Below are 25,714 nucleotides of genomic sequence, written 5' to 3' on the forward strand. Positions count from 1 at the left end.
TTTGCATCTGATTATTATTCTGCCTTTGCATCTGATTATTATTCTGCCTTAGCATCTGTATTGCCAATTGACCATGTTACCGGTGATGGGGCAATATGTTGTGTTATTAGACACTGGTATGGTCTTTTTATTTATTCAGTTCAGAAAGAGGCTGTACTAAAATTCTTTATAATTGTAACATCATCCTGTCCATAAGATAGATACCGCAGTTATAACTGATAAAGTAAGACTATTGCCATCCATTAAAAGAAAATATGATCTGCAGAATTTATTTATATATTATCTATTTTTAGCCAGTCTCAACCTATTTTTGGAGCATGTAATGGAATGGAGTAATGGAATGGTAACAATGCTTCACTGCTGATTTTAAAGCAAAGTTGCCACTCTCATGTAGGTAGCATTGTAGGTATTGTATAGGTAGGTATTGTCTTTGTCAGTGCAAACTTGTCAAGTTTAAACTCACTGCTTTCTAGTTTACAGGGATTTTCACTGTTGCTGGAACACCCCAACTGAGTGTCAGGGAAGATAAAGAAATTTGTTTGGGTAACAGGATTTGGTTAGTGTTTAGACTGCCATATAGCTACCTTTATCTTATTTTCTGATTTAATCAAATTGGGCCACCTATTATATTTCAATGTGTTTTAAACCAGCCCATTTTTGTATGTACATTTGTGTGAATGTTTATTAAAGCTTTTAATATAAATTTATGAAAGGCCTCCTCTTTAATGTTGCTCAATATTATGATTTGGTTCAGTTACATTGCTCCTGTAAGGTTCCATATCATCCGCACGTACTCTTTCTTAGGGACTGTATTTGTACCTAACTGCTGTATAAAAAGCAATTCATATTTTTTCAGGCTATTAAAACCAATTCAAATCCTAAAAAGCCTTCTTAAATGGCCTCATGTTTTACAGAAAGCTAGCATACAGATGTGTTTAAAATGGCCTTTTCAGGCTCTTAAGGACAGGCAATTTTCTTCTGCAACCTCCACGCTATCAGGAAACTGTTTCGCTTTTCTCTTATTTTTCTAATGTTGCCTGAAGCACTCATAAAAATATTTGCACTCCACATTTAATCCACTCTCGTATATTATTTATTGGCTATTTTGATGTAAATTAAATGAGTTATTCCAGGCTGGTGGTGTTTATTTTATGTTATGTCTCTATTACATCTTAAGAAAAAAAAAAATGTCTCACTGACCAACATGAAAACTAAGTTAACACGCCTCTCTGAGACCCATGTGTAATTATAATGTGCCTATATGCAATGCACATTTACCTTTTCTGGCACTCGTACATTAGTGATGACAAGAATATGGAAGTTCAACAGAAGCCTGCAAGCAGAATATGTACAACAAAACGTTGTGCTTCAATTTGCTAAAACAATGTGACCACCATAGTACAGAATTTTTCCATTTGCTAAAAAAGAAGAAAAACCTTAACTTAGCATTTATATTTGTCAAAGTGCAGCCCATGGATGATTTTCTGACTGCCCTTCCACTGTAGTGTGACAGGCCTTCTCTATACTGAATATATACTGTCTCTGTTAAAGTAAACCTTCCCAGCTTATAAAATATGAAAAATTGGGTATTTTGCAGGCATTCATTGATTTGTGGCACTGTAGGGAAATGTGTCAAAGTTCTGATTTGGATCTGAAATTCAGGCCCTAGTTAGAGTTATACATTGAAAGATGTGGGCAGTACATATTTACAAAGTAAACATTAATAATAAAGGTTTTCATCTCTGCTTAGTGATAAGAATTTTAGTTGTAAGCACTGGTAGCCTTTAATTATTACTCAAACTCAAAATACTTTCCTATGCAGGGCCTTCTTGTAGCTTGAGCTTACCTCTTTATGTATTGACTAGTAATGTTTCACCTTTAGTGCATGCGATGAATAATCCAGTGAGCAACACTCATCCAAATATCATGCTATTGATGTTATGCCACAGGTGGTCTGACAGTGGTCGCCAACCTTTTCGGACCTACGGACCACTAAACCTATGGGCTCCAGACCGCGCATGCGCATGGAGACGTGTGTCGTTAAAAGGCGAAGCAACTTCCCCCATAGTGACATCATGATGTCAGTACCTGCCCAATCTCCCATCGCTGGTCCGAGCTTGTGATCTGTACGGGAGACATGGTCCGTTGCTTTGGCTGGTGCACCCTCCCCCCAAGCAGGGTCCTTCTCCGCTGGTCTATGGCATATACCCAGCTATTGGTGGTGTTTTTGGTTTTGTAACTTGTTTAATAATAAACGAATCATTTCATGTACTGGTCATTGGTTATTTGTGTAGACCTTTATTTCTTGGACTTAACTCAGATACCACATATATTATATGACAAAGAGGGACTTTTAAAGGCATAAAACATTTGCTAGATTCCAAGAAACCACATAATACAGCGATGACAATTAGCTGCTACTCAGGTAACTACATACAATACAATTAGTGCACCAGTGAAACTCTCAATCTTGAAATCAAAAAGTTCCTTTTTTCAGTTCATATCAAGAACAATTTTTGGTTCTCGATACCCAATGCGTTTCACCATGGGTCTGGTCTTCAATTTTCCACCTTAGACACGTTCTCAAATAATTATACCAATCTTGGATGATTTATTTATTACATCTTGAGTGCACCTAGAACTCGCAAACTTATGTCCTCCAGGTCTCAATTTATTACAATCTATGTTAAACCCAAGACCCCATCTTTTGACAAAAATAAATTGCCAGGTCACTTCACCATCTGCAAACCAGAGCGGTTTGGCAAGTCTGCATTCTCTCAGCTCATTAAAATAAAAATAACTTATAATTCTAGATTCTGTTCCCCAGCCTAGGAAAGCGTACAAGTTAAATTGATTTAACTGGTTCATTGTCCGCTGCAAGTACTGTATATAATATGTGAAAGTCTCAGCATTAACTCTTTTATTGTATTTTTTTATGTTACAAAAAATGTATTTGTTATGCTCTGGCTGAGAACTTATGGACTATTATTCATTTTTTTTTTTGTAGGAATAATTTTTATTTTTAAATTAGTTGTTATAGGTCACAGCATTATTATGTCTCAAGGTGTGTGGATTTTTTTTTTAATTACTTGCTGTGTGTGTTCATGACTGCAGTATGAATAAATATTGTACATATAGATGATGCTTTCCTCAGTTCTCTCAAAAATGTGTGGTGAACACATTTGCCTGTTCTTATACTGCCTCTAACAGGAAGAGAAATGTGATGCATCTCCCTTAGCTGTCTTAACAAATGTCCTCATTCTTTCCTGTACAGTGAAGAAGAATTACCATTTCATGATGACGCAATAGAGAAGGTATCATTTTTTTATTTATTCTATTAAACTGAACCTATTTTGTTTCTAAGTATTTATAGTTGTTTGCGATTAGCTACAATTAGATGTTCCTAATTTCTCAGTAGTACTTGATACTATAATTTAATCAAGATATTAAATAACAAATCCTTAAACTAAATTTACCTGGTAAAAAAAATATCCCTTTTTATCTTTCTATTCTCTCAAAAATGTACTTGAAGTGCACTTGGAAATCTCAGCCTTTAAAGCACTTTAAACTACTAATTCTTTAAACTAGTGTGCATATATGCTCGAATATAAACCAATCTCCTTATTTTTATTTGAAAAAACTGGAGACTGCTTTAATTCATTTTTAAACCTAGGGCACAAAATGCTGCCATCACTGTTAACCTTCATAACTGTAATAAATAGAAATGAAAATAAAAATGTGATTAATATAAATAATTTCATGTGTGGTGTGTTATGTTTAAAAGGGGTCAGGGGGAATCGCACATTGTATGTCTTTTTTTTTTTTTTTTTTTCGTCCTGTTTTACAGGTTCAAGTATTTTATCTTTTTGAGCAAGTTATGATTGGTCACTTCCCTTAAATTATCTTTTATACATGGTCGTTGGCCAAGTGTGTAACAAACACTTTAATAACTGCACTTGTTTTTGGATGCTGTGAACTGTCATATTTCTGTACCTGTTTTCTAATGTTATTTTGAAGTTATTTTTTTTATATTTGACTGTATGTATGGTATATATAATTTATAGAATTTTTTCTATATAATTTTTATTTGAAGGGGTAGGGAATAATCTACATTTCTTAAACTATATCATGTTTTTAGTTTAGAGTGAAATTTTTTTTTATTTTAAAGCTTTAAATCAGGGGTGTCAGAATGTGGCTCGCAACGTCCTTTTTTTGGCCCCCAAAGAAATCCTAAATATGAACTGCAGCTGGCCTGGCGCTGCATTGAAATAGCGCTGCCACTACAATTTCTGTCATCACTCTCGTCTATAGACCAGCGGGCCCTCTGCCTATGTGTGGCCCCACATTGGACTGTTTTATTAGACGCAAATAATGCTGGGAATTTTAGTAGCGGCGCTATTTTAATGAAGAGGGAGTTCCTGCAGCGGGCCACTCATGAATAACTCTGTATTGGCTGCATATAGCATTTCCAGCACTCCCCCTCAGCTGTACTTTTCCTTGCTACTCCAAGGCATGGACTGGAATAGTTGGATTTTCATGGAGGAATATTGTTAATAATATTGTTAGCCTGCGCAAAAAGGTTACCATTGAAATTTAACTCAGAAGGCTACAAATAGATAAAAGAGGCATAAGATTTTTTTCTTAAATAAAATTAAAAAACATTTTTTATGCCTCTTTCTCTATTATGAGTGTGGTCCAGATTGAATGTGAAGCACAACCTCTTTGTTTCTATATGAAAAGAGTTTATATCTAATGGGAAGGAAAAATGTCCTCAATTTTTTCAATAAAATTTCAAGGTTGGCCTGTGACTTTGTCTAAATCTCTAATTTTGGCCCTTTGTGTATTTGTGTTTGACATCCCTGCATTAAAGCTTTGATGCAAAACTTTAGTCAAACCACTGTTGGTTTGTTGAAGATGAAAACCTATGTACCAAGTGCTTCTGAGTGTAGCCGCTCTTAGAATGTTTGGGAGAACCTGTACACAAACACACACACACACACACACACACACTTTTTCCAAGGTTGCTATAGATTACATATTTTTCCTAGTGTAGTGGTTTTGCTTATCCATATTTTTTTAATTTACAGCAAAAAGTTCTAGAAATTGAAAGGACTTCAAAATGGCTAAAAATGCTGAAGAGCTGGGATAAGTACAAGAACTCTGAAAAGGTAATGCATTCACTTGTTCAGGCCTATCCGAAATGCATTTTTGTTCTAGGTGTTACTTGTTAACTTCCATTCTTCAAGTGAAATGATCATTTTTGTTTCAAATGTTTGTCATCATTTTAACATAACTTTTTCTAAAAGACTGAAGAAAGAAGGGAAGGGGACCAAAATAGATGTAAACTACTTTATGTCAATTTGTGAAAGAATCCTAGAAATAAGTCTCTGAAACAAACACTGAACATCTTCCTGGTCATCAGGACTTGTTAAAGCACAACTACAGCCATGTTGACATATCCACGTTCCATTGCTGGGTGCTGCCATTTTCCTTGTCTTCCTTATCCTGCAGAGGATCTTTGACCTTCTTGATTGGCAATGCACAGCTCGTCATTGTCAGCGGAAACACGTAGCGATCAGGCAGGTAAGACACGTTATTGCAGAAGGGACATCACCCTTTCTCCAGTAATGACCTTGCCTGATCAAGGATTCATAAAAGTTCCACCCTAAAAACAAGAGGACTCTAAAGACTAATGTTCCCAAGTATGTAAATGTAATTTGTTTGGCACAAACTGTTGGTGAAGAGATTTTGCTTCTATACTGGTGAAGTGCAATTATTATTATTATTACACAGTGTTTATACAGCACCAGAGACATTACACAGTGCTTTACAAAGTCCATAGTCATTTCACCAATTTTCCCTCAAAGGGGCCCATAATCTAATGTACAATCAGTTATTGTGATAGTTTTTTTCTTATTCTTTAACAAAGAAAATCCAGAGAAATTTGAAATCATGTGAAAGTATTTAGTGGATGAATACTTCTTTTTTTAGTCACTGTATATGCAGGGGTTTACTAATACACCTTGAGAATGCTTAAGTTTGGAGTGGCTTTCTTACCTCAAGACCCACATCTCGCTAAACATGTATACTTGTTCTCTATGGCCAAGTGGAATTTTATCTCAGGTTACTTCAGTATACCTAGTAAAACCCAATAAAAATCTTTGTCCTCCTTTCCTTATTGTGTCAGATAACCCTTGGTTTCCATTTTTTTTTCTTTTTTGGAAGGTTTTGCTGCTTGGAATTCCTAAGTTGCGCTTTATTCACAACACATTGCTAATGCTGCCTTGACATTTAGGTCCTGTTAGATTTCTGAAAACAGCTTGTCTTGAAGTAATGCAGAAGATAACCTCTTTCACCCACGTCTCTCACTCTGCTGGAAATGCCTGCACTAAATTCCCTATATAGAAGTTCTGTTGTGAATAACAAAGGCTGACGTGCCCCAGGGTTTTGGATGATTTTACGTCTGTATCTCTTTTTTAGTCTGAACCTGTGCTTGATAAACCATTATCTGTAAATCAAGAGTGTGGCAGTAAGGTGTAGATGGTTATAAATCAAGAGCTAAAATATAGCAGTCTGAAAAGAAAATTATTAAATGTGAAGACTTCTTATGATGGTGGTTATTGTCGTAAACATTGTTCTGCTCAAATGAAGAGGCTCATTACATCCATCATTTCCTTGTTAAGCAAATTACAGTGGTTCACTTGTATTGGCTTCTGTTGAATGTAGGTTATTTTCTTCTTTGTTCTTTGCATTTATGTGACCCCTTCAGTAAAGGTTGTCTTAACAGTTATAACATGCACCTTTTTTATCATTTTGTTCTACATCTATAACTATTGCAGGAACACTGGAAAGGAATTGTTCTAAAATGTATGCAGAGCCAAAACTTTGTTACAGTTTGATGTCTGCATGCCATTGGGAAAATTTATTATTTACTTCCTGTCCTAGCCACACCACAGGAAGTTACAGGAAATCTCCTAAAGAGAAAGTTGTGCCAGGAACAGGTGTCTCAACTAACTTTTTTTTTTTCCGGGGCACATATCTAGAATTTTAGATTTCACCTCCTGTTTTTGAGAACAATGGACATCCGTACAAATAGGGCAGATAATTTCTGTAATGGGAAAAAAAAAACAAATACTGCAACTAAAACTTAACTGAGGGCCTAGACCTTGGCCACTGTACGGGAAAAAAAACTAAAAAAGAAAGGTTTTACAGAGGTTGTTAGAGGAAAGGGATAACTTAACTTATCCAGTATCTTTGCCTTGCTGCCAGTGGGGCCATTCAACCCCCTAGTGGGATCCTGGAAAGTCAGTAGATCCCTCATATCATGTTTCTGCCAACATCGATCAGCTATAGGCAGAAGTGACTGCTAAAAGCTGTATACATTAGTATTGTTATTCAGTCTGGCCAGAATTAGCCACACCAAATGGCAATTGTCTGTTGTTTAGGACCACCTTAATTTTTTTTTATGGAATATGAATATTTTTCTGTTTGTGTGTTATCTAAATTAGCTAATTATTTTTTGTCTGTTTGTTTATTTGTTCAGCTGCACAGAAGAATTTACAAAGGCATTCCCCTTCAGCTTAGGGGTCAAGTTTGGTCACTGATCCTAGATGTACCTAAACTGAAAGAGGAGAGGAAAGACCTTTATCTGGTAAAACAATTGCTTGATTTAGTCACATTTTCAGTACATCTAACATTGCATTCCAGGATGTTCTCTTATGGCTGCTACACTAAAGGCTATATAGAGCAATTTGTATAGACAAAGGTGCTGGGCAAGTATAGACAGTAATTAGACACCTCTAATAGAGCCAAGGGCTATGACATGCAAAACGAGTGAAGACTGTGCTAGAGAAATTACTCTTCCTGAAAAAAAAATACAAACTAATAGGGATTACATGTCACAGTACATAGGGAATACTACAAAAGTAAACTGGTTCTGGTTAAATAGCCAGGTCTAACAAAAGTGCTTACAATATTAAAATAAATAAATAAGAAAGACAAATCACATATTACAATATATATAGATCATTCTGAAATGAATGGTGAATACAGAGAGATATAAAGGCTGTTTTAAGCACTATTTTAGGGTTTAAGGGGAGGGGGGTGCTTGGAATAGTAGCTGGGAGAACAAAGAGGAGTGTTACGGCCGATAAATTAACAGTCAGGCTACTGGGTTAGGTATAAAGCATACAAATGGTAGGCCAATGAGGAGATTACATGTGTAGGAGAGAGGAATTAGGATCCAATGAATCTTTATGGTCAGTGCATGGTTGTCTTCTGAGGAGGATGACCGTAACTTTCCATAATTTTCTTCTGGAAAATAAAAGTAGAGAAATTCCAAGTCCTTGCAATAGTCTGTTTAGTAGTACTGGCAATGGCAAAGTAGACAACAAAGATCAAGGTATGTACATATTTGGTTACACTTACAAGACTTTTTAAAAGACCTTCCTATTGATTCTTGGGGATATAAATAGGGGACATCCACCAGACAAGCTACATAGGGGACTGGCAACCATGAAAACAGAATGGGAAAATAAGGGACATATTTCACAATTTGTCAGGAGTTAAGTATGAGCAAGAGTGATCTAAATGTGCAACATTGATATAATTTCTCACAAGAGAGGTTCATATTTCCTTTCAGTCTTCAAAATGGAAGCTACAAGGACCATCTCCCAAGGTCTATTTCCCATTTTTAAATGGGTAAAGGCGAATACAGATTTGCATGTTTCATGTTGGAAATATTACACGTCACATTTTGAAAGTGTAGCTAAGGTAGCAAGTGCTGACTTTTTGAAAGAGAACACTGATCCTTATACAATCAGTGTGTAGATGTGTCATAGTAATGCCAATTTTGTGAAGCAATGACCATGACTGACTTTTCCTTTGATGTAGCTTTGATTGAGACCGTTAAGCTTGTATTAGATTTAATTAAGGGATGTTTAAACTGAGTAAAATTAAATAGACCGCCATGACTGACCTCTTTTGAAGATGATTGTCCAGAACCTGTAATGAACTGCAGGACAACTTTGTAATATATCAGGGTTTTTTTTTCAATTTTCTAGATAGCTCTGTCCCATTGTCATTTAAGGTGTTGTAATGGTGAGCAGTAGTGAACAGGATACCTCAGCATCTTGAATGTCTGTTTTCTTTGCGAAAGAACATTGGATAGAGAGAACTTCCTTATGAAAGTATTCAAGTATTACATTTTACAAAAATAGTGCAGGACTTATTTGGTTACATAGAAGAGTTGACAAGGATCTTAATTCTTTTGCAAAGCTCTGTAACGTTATATTCAGTACAATAAACCTATATTCTGACCAACTGCTTAATTTCTGATGAAATAAATGCCTTGTGTATTGCATCATTTCTACACAGGTTCTGAAATTAAAAGCAAGGCGCCTGTCACCTGACATCAGACAGATAGACCTGGATGTTAACCGAACGTTCCGAGATCACATTATGTTCCGAGATCGATATGGAGTAAAGTAAGGAATGGCTTCATAAGTTTGTGTTTCTTTTTCTCTCAGTGTTAGAGACAGCAATTGAATGTCCCATTTCACATCATATTCTGTATATTTGTGCAATCTGGGTGGTTTTAACAGAATATTACAACAGAAAGACAAAAGTACTACTTTTTTGCTTTAATACATTATTGCATAGCTTTGTTGTAAAACAACATAAGGTTTATTTTACATGTGCAATGAACGCTGGCTGCTCAGCTGATGATGTCTTATGGTAGATAGAGTGCTGTAGGAGACCACATAGCTTATTAGTCAATAAGTTGATTTTGTAGGTTTCCTAAAGCTATCTAGACGTTATCACATCTTCATTTAGTAGTTAAGGCACTTATATAACCAAATCTGGAGCATCAGGTCACTCCTAAATCAAACTATTGCATTGCCCGTTATCCAGGCACTTAGAAGTCTTTGGGTGACTATAGACAAATGTGTCTGTTAACTTCTTACCTCTGTAAACATTACTATTTTCACCGATGAGTAGAGCAGAAAACTATAAAAAAAAAAAAAACAACCTCCTTTGCCAGGTGCAAGTTTACCTTAACTACTTGTGCAGCTTGTGAATTTAAGCTTCATAATAGCCAACAATTGTCAACGCACAATTATAGAAACCAAATGATCAACCTAGTAGCCAGAGAACTGTATAAGGTGTCTGTAGTTGCAACACAGTTCTGGAATGGCTTGTTCCCTTAGTCCTTGGGAAGTTGAACAATTGGGGTACGGATGTTGAGAAAACCTACACAAAAAAAAAATATAACCAAGTGGCTAATTTCCATTGACATTGGACATCGAGGAACATAGAGGAACTATACTCAAAAAAAAAAAAACTAAAAAACACCCTTAGCTTCAGTACTACAGGGCAGACTTATCACTTTGGGGGTGTCTGGCATCTGGTCCTGCGTCTGGCATCCTGAAATTTGTCCCACTCCGGGCGCTGCCATCTTCGTCATCTCTTCCTAGTTCTTCATCCTATGTCACCTGATCTAGGTCGAGTGATGTAGGATGAAATAAAAATTTGCTGATCTCGCTGTGCATGCGAATTAGTGTGTGGTGCTGCACTCCCCGCCCCCTTTTTATTAATTTTTTTAAAAAAAGGTTTTGCCCCAAAAAAAAAACAAAAAAAAAACAGAATTTTTACCCTACATAAAAGGGTTCTCTACCCTTTTATGTAAAGTGAAAATTCTGAGTATAGGTGCTCTTTAATGTTCAATATATCTTGATACTTTAATATTCAGAATCCTTTGTTGATTTGTGCCTTTCTTCCCTATTCTTTAAAAGGGAATGTAATAGCTAGTGATAGTACCATATAAATGTGTGTTTCTGTATGATATTTGTCATTATTTGGGCTAAGCACTATTGAACGGGACACTCAGTACTTCTATTGATTTTACATAGTTTTTCTTCTTTCTGCCTCTTGTTAGCTTGTTTATTAGTTGTGAAAGTGGCTATTCAAAATAAGTCTTGTCAAGTCTAGTTTAGAGTATTTTAATGAAGGATCTAAAACTTATCTCTCCCTCTGTATTCATTTTTTTTTTTTTTTTTACAGACAGCAGGCTTTGTTCCATGTATTAGCTGCTTATTCATTGTACAACACGGTAAGTGGTATTGTTAAAGTTTATGTTGCATTTGCAATTTGTGTATCAGTAATCCTGGGAAAATCTGCCATCTGTTGCAGATTAGACAGATTTTTACTTCAAATTGATGCCCAATAAAGAAATTGTCAGGCTCAAGTTTTTAGGCATTAATGCCTCACATTCCAAATTACTATAAAACAAGGCATTTATTCAACACACATACATATGTATATATACAACTATTTACAACTCCTTGTCTTGAAAAAGATGGTTTTCAACTCGTTTTGCAGCTTTCAACAGTCCGCTTCTTCAGGAGACTTAAACAAGACAATACAATCCTTTAAAAAAATGTTTTCTACGAACAAAAGAAAAATACATTTACTACATACTAATAAAAATACCTAATTTTAACAACCTTTTCAAACCAAGTATAGATTTGTACTTAAAATTGTTCATACACATAAAAAGCATCTCTCCCTCATCCATTCAGTCCCAATAGCATGCAAGACCAATCTTAAAGCAGTTGACCACAGAGGGAACAAGACCACATCGCCATTACAGATTCGTAAACTTTAACATAAGTGGGCATATATATCTGAAGCATGTTGATCTGGCTGTTCTCACAATTATTCTAGTAGAATGGAAACAAACATGGCTTTATTTGGCTGTTTATTTCAGCCCATTACTTTCATCCACCCCTTATTATTAAGAACTTAGAACCTCACAAATACATTTTTCTGAATTCAAATGGGGCATATATATTAGTATCAATAACTTCATCATACCTTATAACCCCCTAGTCATTCACCACATATCTCAGTTTACTCTCTGATGAATGCAATTTCCTTTCAAGAAGTTCTATTAATGAAATCCTTTATTTGGCTTCTATTTGAACATCAAATACAGATATACTAATCCCTTTTTGCCTACCTCTCTTTTCCCCTGACTAATTATTTACAGTATCCTGGTGTTGTACAATGCAGCACCTATCCTCCAATGTTCTGTCCACTGCATACTGGGAAAAAACACACAACCTGACATCCTGCTCCGGTCTGCCTTTTTTTTCTTTGCTTTCAATACATGATCTTAAAAACTGACTATTAAGTTAAATATAATGCAGGAATGAAAAATAAATAGAAGTACCCTAGTATCATGAGGAAAGAGAACAGAAGGGGGTTATCAGTTGTGGGAACTACAGAGCAGGTATCTCACTAGTGCTAAGTAAGTAAACTAGTGCTACGAGTAAAAAAGTAAAACTATTGCATTGTGCAATTTACTAGGCTCCAGTTTACAGGAGAAATATTACTAGTTTGTAGTCACTATGTAACAAAGGAACCTCAGACTTTCTCCTAAAATTAACTGTTATATGATCCTGTTTGTTTTATTTTATTTGAATATTGCACAATTTTAATAATCCTAATTGTGCTCCATGATTGATAGCCCTGTTCACCTGCATTAAATTATACCTAAACCACAGAAGGTGCTTGCTGGAAAATCTGCTCTCATATTGAATAAAACGAACAGGTGGCTGGGGTGGAAGGTTCTGATAATTTTTCTAATAGCACAACATGAATCCACTATATGTAGATGACTCTACCTGGCTTTCTAAGGCCTTGCAGGTCCCTTCTTCTGAACAAGTATCAGTAGTCTTGCCATATCTTGTACAGGAACATCTGTGTGTAATTATCATGTTGGTCACAATGCACAGAGAATTCATGCTGCTCAGGGGAACACTACACATGCTAGATCTCTGTACAACCAGATGGTATTTAAGTGTATGCAATAAATCACTTGGCAAAATTTCTGCATAGTGTCAAAACCAGCCTTGTTAACTCTCTAATCTTGGCAGTGCCTGAAAGGCTGCATGTCTACAGTGCCTGCATGAGTTTACAATGTCCCAAAATGTAGTATACAAGAATTTAGGGATGGGTAGGTAAACCATTGTTTAAAGTGGTTAGATGAATATTACTGGGAAATTGAAGAAAAGAAGAGAAAGGGGAAAAGTTGATTATATATTTTTCAGTTTATATGAGAGGCTTTTTTGGCATTTTCAAATACAGATTACTTAAATTGTGATATTGCTACATAGTGAGGATTACATTAAAAACTTTCATAAAGACTATCCATTGTGTTTCAAATTAGTAAGTCTCATTTCTGACGTGTTTCGCCTTATTGGCTTCCTCAGGGGAGGGCAGAGACTTGGATAACAGAACTAAATTACCGTATTTTTCGGACCATAAGACGCACTGGACCATAAGACGCACCAGTTTTTTAGAGAAAGGAAGACAACAGGGACTCCTCCAGGGGAAAGAAAGGCAGAAAATTATCTTGGATTTAAAAGGGTTTCTCCGGAAAAAATGTGTTTGAAAGTCTTAAATAGTTAGTTCTAATACCAATGTTAGTTTCTTTTCTATATAACGTATAAATGAATGCGTTCTAACGTACTTAGGAACTATATACATTATTTTTATTTTTATTTTTAATTATGTTTAAACGCATTTACAGAAATGTTTAGTCCAGCAAAGTGGTGATGATTAGGGATGAGTTCTATCCAGGTAGTATAACAGAATAACTGTGGATTGAGATTTCAAAGAAAAAAGGTGGTATTTTTATATGCTTCAATAGATGGGGGTATTGAGTAAGATGTTTTATATACTCACATTTAGAGAGTTCGAGTGATATTGATTAGAAGGGAAATGGATTGGAGGAGAGAGCTGTTAAAAATAGCAGGACACTCCAGTAGGGCTGGGTCTACATGAACGGTTTTAAAAACGCATATAAACGTTCCTACCACGTTTATATGCGTTTTTTTTGCACTTTTACAAGCGTTTTAAAGCTAAACTTTAAAATGCTAAAAAACTTTTATAAACGCCTATGACGCGGTGTACCGCGAATTGCCGCCATTTTACATAAGCGTTTATGAAAAATTTACTTTTAACCCTTTCAGGGAACGAGTACAGGGGTACAAAAAACCTTTTACTCATTCCCTGAAAGGGTTAAAAAATGTGTAAAAAAAACTCTGTAGCAATATCACATTATAAGTAAACTGTATTTAAATATGCCAAAAAAGCCTCTCTTCTTTCTTTTTGAATATAAAAGGCTTGTTACAGAATAAAAAAAAACCAAAAAAAAAAAAACCATAAACTAAAATATTGGTATTTATACTGGAAAACTCAGTGATGGCGGCAATAAATGAAGGGTGTGGGGGGTGGTTGTGGGGGAGCTTACCTTACCTGATCATAGTTCATTTAGTATGATATTCTATTTAGGAAACATGCTATCGGGGGCTTACAAGAAAAAGAAAACAATGGGAAGCCAGACAGTATTTTTTTAATGTGGACAGTTTAATATTTAACAAGTCTGAATGAGAAAATTCCTTTCATGTCACAATCCAAAGCATTCTTCTCTCCCCACTGATCATACTGCATTATAATATCTTTGTTTGGGAAGGGGGCACAGAAAAGCTAAGAAATGGTGTGGCCCCTGATTATTATATAATATTTCAATTCTGAGCCAACATCTCGCTCCATCCATCGTCAATTTTAAATCCTAATGAACTGTATAGAATATGTATATTTGCTTTTTATTTCTACAATTTTTAGTTGTCAAATCCTATTGCTAGTTCATGTCTTTGTTCTTATTATTGTCAAAAGCAAAACAAATAACATAAATGTTTAGTTAAATGTAGTAAATTTGAACATGTCCATGTATAAAATTATTGGTTTTGATTAGCAGTAGTTGTGTAAATTTACATTTCTTTAAGGTGGTACATACTGTTATTTCATGCAGACTCTTCATGTCTCTTACGATGATTTATGTCTTTGTGCAGGAGGTTGGTTACTGTCAAGGGATGAGCCAGATAACTGCTTTGCTCCTTATGTATATGAATGAAGAAGATGCATTTTGGGCTCTTGTGAGGCTTTTCTCGGACTCTAGACATGCAATGCATGGTAAATGAACTTTCATAATGTGCTTTTCCAATGCTTTTTTACATGAACAGATTTGTATAGTAATTCATAAAAAAAAAATCTGCCTATTTTCCTTATATTCGTTTAGTTCCCATGGAAGTCAAGGATCCATTCTCTGGAATTTTCTCTAAATTTTAATTGACCTAGTTTCCTAGCTGATTTGGGACAGTCCGTATGACCAGTAGTGAAAATGTTGTTTGATAATGCTGTAAATATCCAGCCTAATGCTATATGATTATCTCGACTTTTTGCCTATGGAAATGTAGATGAATGGCTCAAAAGAATTTAATATTGGCAGTATTCTCCCCAGAAATTTTTTTCAGCCGGGTGGGGGGAAACTGTAGCCGGGTGGTAAAAAAAAAGTGCACAGCAAGATATCACAGGATTGGAATTAAATCAAATAAACAGGCATATACTAACATAACAACCAGTTAAGTATATTTAACCATATTAGTGCACACTTGTTACAACAATAACTTAAAACAAATTATAAAAGTGCTAGTAAAAAAAACAAAAAAAAAAACTGTAATTAAATAATAGAACAAAAGGTGTGTGTGTATGTGGGGGGGGGACACAAAGCAAAAGGGACAGGGGGAAGAGTAGAAGGAAAAGTGCACCAAGTAGGGGGGTCGCTCCCAAAGGGAAAAAATGTAAGTATGAGAACCAAACATAGAATTCAATTAGAGGAACCAAGGTCTCTGTATTCCTTAAACCTAATTAAGGCTAATTCCTTAAACCTCCCGTCTTCCATCCCAGGGGGGAAAGAGGGGTTGCCCAGCACCGGAAAAAAAGTTGACGGGGAGGGTGAAAGATGCAAACGGTGGAAGTTTCTTACAGCCAACTCCCATGTATATCCCACTGTAAGATGAAACTTAAGACCCGAGAAGGCCGAGATTGGCAGCCAAGGAAGAAGGCGCAGAGGTGTTGGGCAGAAACACTGCTCCAACAGTATCCATTGCTTAAGCTTCCCGTTTCGGCACCAATCTAGTACCTGTGTCAGGTGGGCCGACAAATAGTAGTGAAACAGGTTCGGGACTTCCGGACCCCCTTCTAATTTGGACCTCATGAGTAAGAATCTGCAAAGCCTTGGAGCTTTATTTCGCCAAATAAAGCGAAAAAGTTTGAAGGTGAGGTTCCTAAAAGAGGACCCAGGAATTTTAATGGGCAGCATTTGAAAAAGGTATAAAAACCGAGGGAGAATATTCATTTTGATAACATTTATGCGCCCCATCCAAAAAAAAGTCAGTTTATCCCACTTGTCCAGATCAGAGTTCACTGTGGAAAGCAGCTGGAGAAAGTTCCTGTCAAATAGCTCCGAGAGTGTTTTGGGGATTTTCGTGCCTAGGTACTTAATCGCATGGGGTTCCTATCGGAAAGCAAACGATTGTTGGAGATGGGAGCGGGCTCCAGTCGGAAGTGTTCTATCTAAAGCTGCTGATTTGGAATAATTAATTTTAAAGTTGGATAGGGTGTTAAATTAATTCAGGATTGTCAGGAGGTTAGGCAAAGAAACGACAGGGTTGGTTATGGCCAACAATAAATCATCGGCATAAGCCGCTACTTTCTGGACCGAACCTCCCATGTCTAGGCCTGAGACAGTAGAGGAGGCACGAATCATATGCAGGAGCGGTTCCAGGGATAAGATGAAAATTAAAGGAGATAGAGGATAGCCCTGTCTTGTGCCATTAGAAATGGGCAGGGAATCGGAGAGCAGTCCATTCACCCTGACCCTAGCCGTGGGCTCAGAGTAAATAGCCCGCATCCATGATAACATCCTTGGGCCCAGGCCTATGTGTAATAAAGTACAGTCCATATAGAGCCAATCTACCTGATCAAAAGCCTTTTCAGCGTCCGTTGACAGCAGCATAAGCGGAACACGTCTGGACTCGGCATAATAAATCCATCCATCCACACCGCCATGTTTTACAGATGTTGTGGTATGCTTTGGATCATGAGCTGTTCCACGCCTTCAGGTTGATCTTGGTTTCATCTGTCGAAAGAATGTTTTTCTAGAACTGTGCTGGCTTTTTTAGATTTTTTTGAGCAAAGTCCAATCTAGCCTTTCTATTCCTGAGTTTTATGAGTGGCTTGCACCTTGCAGTGGACCCTCTATATTTACTTTCATGCAGTCTTCTCCTTATGGTAGACTTGGATATTGATATGCCTACCTCCCTCACTATGGAAATTATTCTGCGATTATCCACCACTGTTGTCTTCCGTGGATGTCCAGGTCTTTTGGCATTGCTGAGTTTACCAGTGCTTTGTTTCTTTCTCATGATATACCAAACTGTAGATTGTGCCACTCCTAATATTGTAGCAATTTCTCGGATAGGTTTTTTCTGTTTTTGCAGCTTAAGGATGGCTTGTTTCACCTGCATGGAGAGCTCGTTTGACCGCATGTTGTCGCAGCAAAGTCTTCCACATACAAGCGTGCACACACACGCAACCCCCCCTCCAAATCAACTCCAGGCCTTTTATCTGCTTAATTGATAATGACATAACGAAGGAATTGCCCACACCAGCCCATGAAATAGCCTTTGAGTCAATTGTCCAATTACTTTTGAGCCCCTGAAATTAAGTGATTTGTGTAAAAAAAAAAAAAAAAAAAAAAAAAAAAAACGTTAGTTTCTCACATTTTTATGCAATCTTTTTTTTTTTTTGTTCAACCCACTGAATTAAAGCTGAAAGTCTGCATTTCAACTGCATCTGAGTTGTTTCATTTAAAATTAATTGTGGTAATGTACAGAACCTAAATTAGAAAAAAAGTTCTCTGTCCAAATATTTATGGACCTAACTGTATGTGAAGAAATGTTGTCAGCTTTAATTTAATATAACTGAGTTGATAGTGTATAATGAATTCAGATATATGTTTATTATCAGAATCCTACTGTCTTTCATCTCACCCCTATATATAATATATATACTTTATGTTCATAGTGGACATATGTAGATATGTGTTTATTTTCTGTGGAATTGTTTTTATATAACTTTTATTAGCAGGAATGGTGAGGCATTCTGATTATTCCACTAGAAAGTTATTTAAGAATTAATCATCTTGTGTCCTCCTTCTCATGCTTGTTGGAGTGACCTGATTAGAAGAAAGTTGAGTCATGAGAAAAAGAAGCTGGTAATATACAAAATAAAATATCATACTCACAATTGCACGTTTATTTTTCATATTATAATGTAACAAGGAGGTTTGGGCAAAGTGAGCTAGCAATGGTCATGAAACAATATGATTGGTTGGGATTAGCGTATATTTGTTATTTCCAGATATCATACAATTGAGTGCTGACATTTTCTGGATATATGTCAGCATTCTCCTCAGAAAAATTTTCAGCTGGGTAGGGGAAGCTGTAGGCAGGTGGTCAAAAAGGGGGCAGTCCAAGACACAGCAAATTTAGTGTTCCTAGTAGTCTATGCCATAGGTATCCCCTATTCCCTATAATATCCCCTATAATAGTAACTCCTTTTATTGTGTGACTGTTCTACCTATTCCCTATATTTTGTTCCAGCTTTCTGAAGCCTGCCCTGTTAGTATGTCCCAATTTTTCCATTCTATTATGCCCCAACTGTCCCAGTGCTGTGTAATGTGACCCAACTTCCTAGTGTTCTATTTTTTTTATAGTGTAATGCCTTGTAGTAGTGTAAACGTGTGATCAATGTGGTGTAACACGTGAGGCTTAGTTCACATTACCAGCGAAAAATTGGGCCATTTATTGTTCCTGAGTGACTACTGGTAACTGCTAGGCACCTGGGATTGGTAACAGGTGGTAAGTGCTCAGCTTTTTTCACAGCTAGCAGTATTTTAAGCAGCAGTGGTTCCTGGCGAGAGGAAGGGGAAATGCAGCAATATTTATTGTGATCAAGGTGGTGTAACAAGTTAGGCTTAGTTGACATTAGCAGTAAAAAAAACTGGGCCATTTACCCCTCCTGAGTCACTTCTTAGCAACTGCTAGTCATCCGCTAATGCAGCCTTACTGCCATTGTGAATATAGCCCAACATCAGATGTTGCCTTCTAGCGCTATATCTGGATAATGCAAAACTTTTGTCTGTCCATGAACTGAGCCCAGTTAGTCCCAAGCTTGCTCACATTCCCTCTTCTTTCCGATGCTCACAGTTCCATCATGTGCTGATCTCATTGGGCATGCGTGGGATTGAGCATGTTTCTTACATTATAGGAAAGCCCCTGATTATGCGTTCCCGCTGTTCCGCTGTTGGGCATGCGCAAAAGGAGCAGCCCACAGCCACCTGGAATATATGACACAAATATCCCAGGAGCCGGCAGATTTACTCTGAAGTCTTTACCACCTTTACACAACATAGAAGGGCAGACACCCCCCCCCCCCCCAAAAAAAAAAAAACAACTTTCATCACTGTCCATATTCTATAGGCAAAAAAAAAAAAAACTGCCTGTGAAATGTATCCACCTGCCTCGTGATAGCTGTACGTGTGGAGTCTTCTTGCCAAATTCTGCAGCCTAACAAACTCAATGTGATCAAACCTTCATATCTCCTAAATTGTTGGTACACAGGGGACTCTTTTATAGCTACTAATAACCAAAATTTCTTTAGGGAATATCAGGGTACGGATATACCATATTTAAAAACTTGTGGAAATTGAATATCTGGGTTGCTGCTGTTTCATAAGAAAGGGCACCTAGGAGCCCAAAATTGAAAGTTCACATTAAGGATCCCCAGGGGCCACTTACATAGCAAGAAGCATTGGGGTGGGGCCCCTAAGTTTTTTGCCTACCTTTCACAAAACTATAATTCTAACACTGCACTTCACTATCTGCTTCTGTTCTTTGGACCGCAATTTATCTGGAATGGGGGAGTGCAGGAAACAGAAAATGTAGGTGCACGTGTGGGACACTTGTATAACCCACCTCTCTAAAATTTCATTAGCATGGCATCACTAGAACATCTGCCCATCAAAACATGCTGCCCTGTCAAACATAACCCACTTCTTCCCTTCCTTGAACCCTATTTTTTTCCATAATAAAGAGGTGCAGGTAAAAAATTTTAGGTGCAAGTGGGAAACACTTGTGGCTAACACCCCCCAAACATTCATCACCATGGCATCATTACAACCTAAAACAATGACCATCAAAACACGATGCTCTATTACACATGACTATACCCTACCAGTTCCTAAGCCGATATTTGATTTTGATGGGCAGATTTGTGATAGATTTGTGACAGGTATCAATTTAGGGGCCCCACCCCCATGCTCCTTGCTATGTAAGTGGCCTCGCGGGTCTCCAATTTGCATTTTTATTTAAGGTCACCTAGGTGCATTTGCTTTTGAAACAGCAACCCCAATGTTATATTTTCACAAGTTTTTACAATTGTGATTCCCATATCTTTACATTTTTATCACCTGGGGGCTGAAATTGTGAATACTATTAGCTATGAGCATCCCTTGTTCATCCTAAAAATTTCAAGTCACTATGACATACGGTTTAGGAGATATCATCCTGCTCCAGTCAATTTATTATATAATGATTTGTAAAAAATTGTTTATGTTCTTTTCAAGAAATGCACTCATTTTGAGTATTCTTTAAACTCCATTTGGTTCTTGGCTATGTATTTTTATATCTTTTCAATTGTATGTGTAGTGTAATCACTGATCAAGAGTCTTTTAGTTTAATCAACTGGCCAAAAAATGAAACAGAAATAGTTCTGCATTTTAATCTGTGGCACGATTTTGGCCAATCGATTACAAGCCTGCCCACCACGACAAGGTAGACTCTTTCAGGGCAGGACCTACACTAAACTACACTAAGCTAACCTACTCGATGCTTGTCATCGGTTTTCTAGTGTTGGATGTATGTTGGTTGTAGGCCTCATCTAGTGAATAGGTGTGGGAGTGTGTGTGTGTGTGACCTACTCTAGGCTAATTTTTCTGTTTGTGTAGATTTCACTAGCGTACATATCTACCAGCTGGTGTATGTCTAGACGTCTGTCCTTGTATTTTGGTAAAACCTGACCCCTGAAGGAGTTAAATGTGCCCTAGAAATAATTAAATTTACTTGTGCAAAGTCCAGCGATGTTCAGATAGACATTTGAGATCCTACGAAGATCAATCCAGCACCCATTGAGTCTTATACTGCTGGTTGTTGGCTGCAGAATCTAAAAAGTAAAAGCTAAAAAGTTCACAACAACCTCTCTCTGTTCATTGATGGTGGCAGTGACCCTTGTCCACGGAGTTAAGACCTCTTCAGGGACCGTGATTTGTATGTCTGCTTGAAGTTCATCAACCCATATAGAAACTTGACGCATACCATCAGTGTCTTCACCCTGTGAAGGAATGGTTCGAATAACAATTTCCCTGCAGTTTGGACAGGTAGGTCTTTGCTCTAACCATGGCAGGATGCAAGCACTGTGGAATACATGGGAGCATCTTAGTTTAGTAATGAGGTCACCTATGATAAACTCACCCAAGCAGATGGTGCAGGTTGGCAGCTCCTCACTCAGCTGGTCACTGGCTGGTGGTGTCTGGATGTCCTCTTGGTGGTTATCAGGAACGTCTGGAGAACGGCCTCTCTCCCTCTGTGAGGGGTCAGCGTTCCGCCGTCTTCGTCGTGTGGATCTTTGGGGCAGCTCTGCCTCTGGTATTCCATTTCCAAGTGCAGCTCTGGATCGGGTCCTGTGAGCCACTGGGGAATATTGGCACGATGTTACTTTTTTTTTTTCTTTCCAAAACACTTGGCACAGCTTTGAGAGGGGGAGGGACAGCCTGTTTCCTGATCTCCTCATAGCTGTGCTGTGCACTCCTACCTCTGTCCGGCTCTAATCAGCTATCGGCGGAAAACGGAGCGAGCAGAGCAGCCTCTCCGGGAATTCGTTCAGAGTTGCTGAAAATGTGACGCATACATATTGCTTTGCTAACTAGCTGTGTGTGTTTTTTTTTTTTTTTTAATAAACTCTATTGATAAGGGCTCTAACAAGCTTTGTTTTTTTTTTTTTGCTAATTACATTTGTGTTATTGTATCATCTCTGCTCAACAGATAGCTATATAATTTCATCTATATCATGATATATTGCAATTCTTTTTGGAAGAGCAGTTTTGCTTTTTATGTTGTCTCCCAACCTCTTTTCAAGAGAAGGGAGAAGAATCCTAACTGTTAACTGATGTGTAGAGGGAACAAGCATAGGAAACTCATGAGGATAAAAAAAAATGAGTGTGCCAATCTGGACTAATTTTTCAAGATGTTCTCCTGAGACTAGCTTCTCGACTCAATGTATTAAAGCTCTCCAAGAATGTAGAGGATACACTTTTAATTGTGAAGCTGGGTGATCCAGCAAACCTGGAATGAATTTCTTGAAAGTCATTTTGCTATTTGTTAGCAATTGTTTTGAATTTGGGACCAGATCCATTCCATGTTTGCTGGATCTACCAGCTTTACTAATGAAAGTGTATACTCTCCAGCCTTGGAGAGCTTTAGTAAATCAGGCCCATTGAGTCATTGACCAGGAACAACATATATGTCACCATAATCCTCCTACATCTGGGTTAGTAATGCACTAGGTGGTAAAGCTAGGATTAGAAGAATAGCTCCAAACGCTGCAAATTTCCGAAGAAGTAATATGTCATCTCCCATACATTTATCTATTCAGCTTACTTTAAGGTGCAAAGTACTAGTTAGGATATTCATTAAATGTTTAGTTCCTTAAAATACTATCTTGTGCTATATCTGTCCTGGCTCCTTTTAAGATGGTTTTAAAGGAAACTATAGATCCTAGCTTTGACATTTTACTAGTCAGAAAAATCAACAATATTGTGTCTGCAATTGGCCCCTAAACCTGTCTGCTAGCTACTGTGGGTTAAAACTAGCATTTGGGCAAACTAAAGACTTTGCTTTAATTGCTGGTAGTCCTACATAGAAAAGCCATTGCAGACATCCTTTACTGTGCTTTCTCTTCCTGCCTTCTTAATAAATCTGCCAGTTCAGCGGAATCATTGATTCGTATCGGTGGTACTTTATAAAAAAAACATTCCTTCTTTTTTTTTTGTTCAGGGTTTTTCATCCCCGGGTTTCCAAAGCTTCTAAGATTCCAGGAACATCATGACAAAATCATGAAAAAATATTTGCCGAAACTTAAACAGCACTTTGTAAGTAAATCTTTTGCCTTAAATGTAAAACATAAAGATGTGCTAGATCTAAACTGATGAATATTATGAACAATAAATGCAAAAGAATCTTGTAGGCACAGCATTTTATCCTTTTTATATCCTGATTCTCCCTCTTCCTCCAGATCATTTTAGTGTCTTAAAGAAAATATATTGCCTTTGTAAGGTTAAATATATGAATGTGCTACAGTTATTTATGTTTTATCTTTCATGTAAAGTATGTGTGTGTGTTATCTCCAATGCCATTGTTGCATCAGCTGGTAACATACAGTATACAGGCCAATACAGTGATTGTTGTTCAGTTTTTATTTTTCTATTGAACAGTCTGTGGAGAATGCTTAAAAAGTGATTGAATTTGCCTTAGTATTTTTTGCTAGAGATATCTCAAAACTCCCCCACCTGCAAAAAGCTATTAGAAGCAGAATCAGTAATCCCTATAGTACAAACTTACAAAATATTGAAGAGAATTCATGGAAAAGTGTGAACAGTTTAAAATTACAATTATAGCTCAGAATATTTATCGGTACTGAAATTACACCAGCTTTCCATCTGAAGTGATTTAAAACTATTGGAAACCTAGTTATCCTTTTATTGCTATTGCCTTTTTTTTTGCTTATTATTAAATTACATTTATTTTTAATCTTTAGGAAACTCAGGAACTGTTCACAAGTCTGTACACTATGAAATGGTTTTTCCAATGCTTCCTAGACCGGGTGAGAACTCAAAAATAGCAGTCAATTTTGTATTTCATCTTTGTTTATATATTTCTGCTGCATGCAGCCTAATATATTTCATTTTATTTGAACTACGTAACATTAAAATGTTGAAGCGCCTAGACTTTTTGTCAAATGGAAAGAATTTACTATTTACAAATCAAAATGGCTTTATACACTGTTTCAAATATAGGCATTGTAATGTTTTTTCCTCTTTTACTGGGACCCACAATCTACTCTAATTAAATTGTTTACTACATTCATGTTTTAAAAATATTGAAAATTTTAAATGATTTTGAAAAATGTTTGCTAGTTTTATCTGACAATCTTTTACAGAAGTTTTATTTGAAGGTCAATTTAAAGTATTTGTAGTGTTTCTGTAATACTTTTCTCCTTTTGATTTCATTGCTTTGAGCGAAGTGATACCTCTGATATTCACTCTTTTACATCAGACCACCCCAAAAGTTAGGCCCTGTACTGATGTCTGATGATGATCTTTTGTGACCTTTTCCAGTGGTAGAAGAGAGAACGAGCACTGTGCACACAACTACCTTTTGTTCTTTGGAGACGGTAGAAGGAGGATGAGTAAGCAGCACTCCTCCATAGGCCTGATCAGCATTCGTTCCCTTTACCTATATCAGGGTTAATGCTGGGGAAAGTCTCTGTCCCTTTATACTCCAAAATGTAATGTTATTTGTTTTCCTCTTTAAAGAAGAACTGTGTCCAGACTGATATTGATGTCTTTAACCATTCCATGTGCTTTTAAATAATTCCTTGCTGACCCCTGTAGCCATAGGCTCTGTGGATTAATTTATCCTCAGAGTTCACATCAGTTTATCAAACCTTTATTGTATGCATTACTAACTCAGTTTTTTGCCCACCCGTTAGCTCATTCATAGCTAAATATGGATTTCAATTATCTTGTCAAGTATTTGGTCATGTTTAAACACCCATATTAGAAAATTATATTCCTTGCAGACGCTTTCAATTCCATCCAGTGCTGGCTGTGTTACCAGATACCAAAATGCTGGTCATACAATCAAATCCCAAATTATTCATAATTGGTGCATATACCATTTGTCTGGTATCCCTATTATATATTTTTTTTAATACAAAAAGTAAAGCAGGGTTTCATGAAACAGGGATGTTATTTCAATACAGACCTGCTCTAGTCCACCTATGTATGTTACTAATTCTTCCTAGATAATGCAGAAAAATTCTACTGATTTTTAGAATCAGTCTTTTTCCTATGACTTGCTTTATTCTGATTTCTTTAAGCATGTTTCTTTTCTATCATTTTAACAGGGGTATTTAAGTTGTAGTAATGAATTCTTAGAGCTAACAGCCTTTTTCTTCCTCAGACACCTTTCACATTAAATCTAAGAATATGGGATATATACATACTTGAAGGCGACAGAGTTCTCACTGCAATGTCCTACACAATTGTGAAACTTCATAAAAGTAAGTATTTTAATTTTTTTTATCCAGTAAAGATTATTGACATTTTTAGACAGGTCCACAGTGCAATTGGGTTACATGAAGCAAAAGTCTTACAAATGACTAACTCAAATGAACTCAATATATAATGTATATCCCATATAACATTTTTAAAGTAGAGAATATTGGCCTATCTGGCTTCTAGAACTGCTTATTTTATAAAACTTTTAGCCATCAAATTAAACAGAGACATTTATTTTAAAGTGCATAGAGCTGTTTCAAAATACTTGGTCTTTGTGTGTGTCTGTTAGAAATCATAGCTTAAAGAGACATCCATCAGTCACCAGTGATCTGTCGTTCATCTATCCGC

At 36.7% G+C, this 25,714-nt stretch overlaps 1 protein-coding gene across 1 annotated transcript in view; it reads left to right on the forward strand.

Moving 5' to 3' along the window:
• Positions 1 to 25,714, forward strand: part of USP6NL (USP6 N-terminal like) — a 92,305-nt gene that overhangs the window by 45,280 nt on the left and 21,311 nt on the right. The window contains exons 4-12 of the mRNA XM_072401790.1: positions 3,275 to 3,314; positions 5,088 to 5,168; positions 7,544 to 7,651; positions 9,376 to 9,485; positions 11,062 to 11,110; positions 14,919 to 15,039; positions 23,082 to 23,176; positions 23,842 to 23,907; positions 25,269 to 25,368. Coding sequence (XP_072257891.1) covers positions 3,275 to 3,314; positions 5,088 to 5,168; positions 7,544 to 7,651; positions 9,376 to 9,485; positions 11,062 to 11,110; positions 14,919 to 15,039; positions 23,082 to 23,176; positions 23,842 to 23,907; positions 25,269 to 25,368 — 770 coding nt within the window. The remainder of the gene's footprint in view (positions 1 to 3,274; positions 3,315 to 5,087; positions 5,169 to 7,543; positions 7,652 to 9,375; positions 9,486 to 11,061; positions 11,111 to 14,918; positions 15,040 to 23,081; positions 23,177 to 23,841; positions 23,908 to 25,268; positions 25,369 to 25,714) is intronic.

The sequence above is a fragment of the Pyxicephalus adspersus genome, chromosome 2 (assembly GCF_032062135.1).
Source record: "Pyxicephalus adspersus chromosome 2, UCB_Pads_2.0, whole genome shotgun sequence".
Taxonomy (NCBI): domain Eukaryota; kingdom Metazoa; phylum Chordata; class Amphibia; order Anura; family Pyxicephalidae; genus Pyxicephalus; species Pyxicephalus adspersus.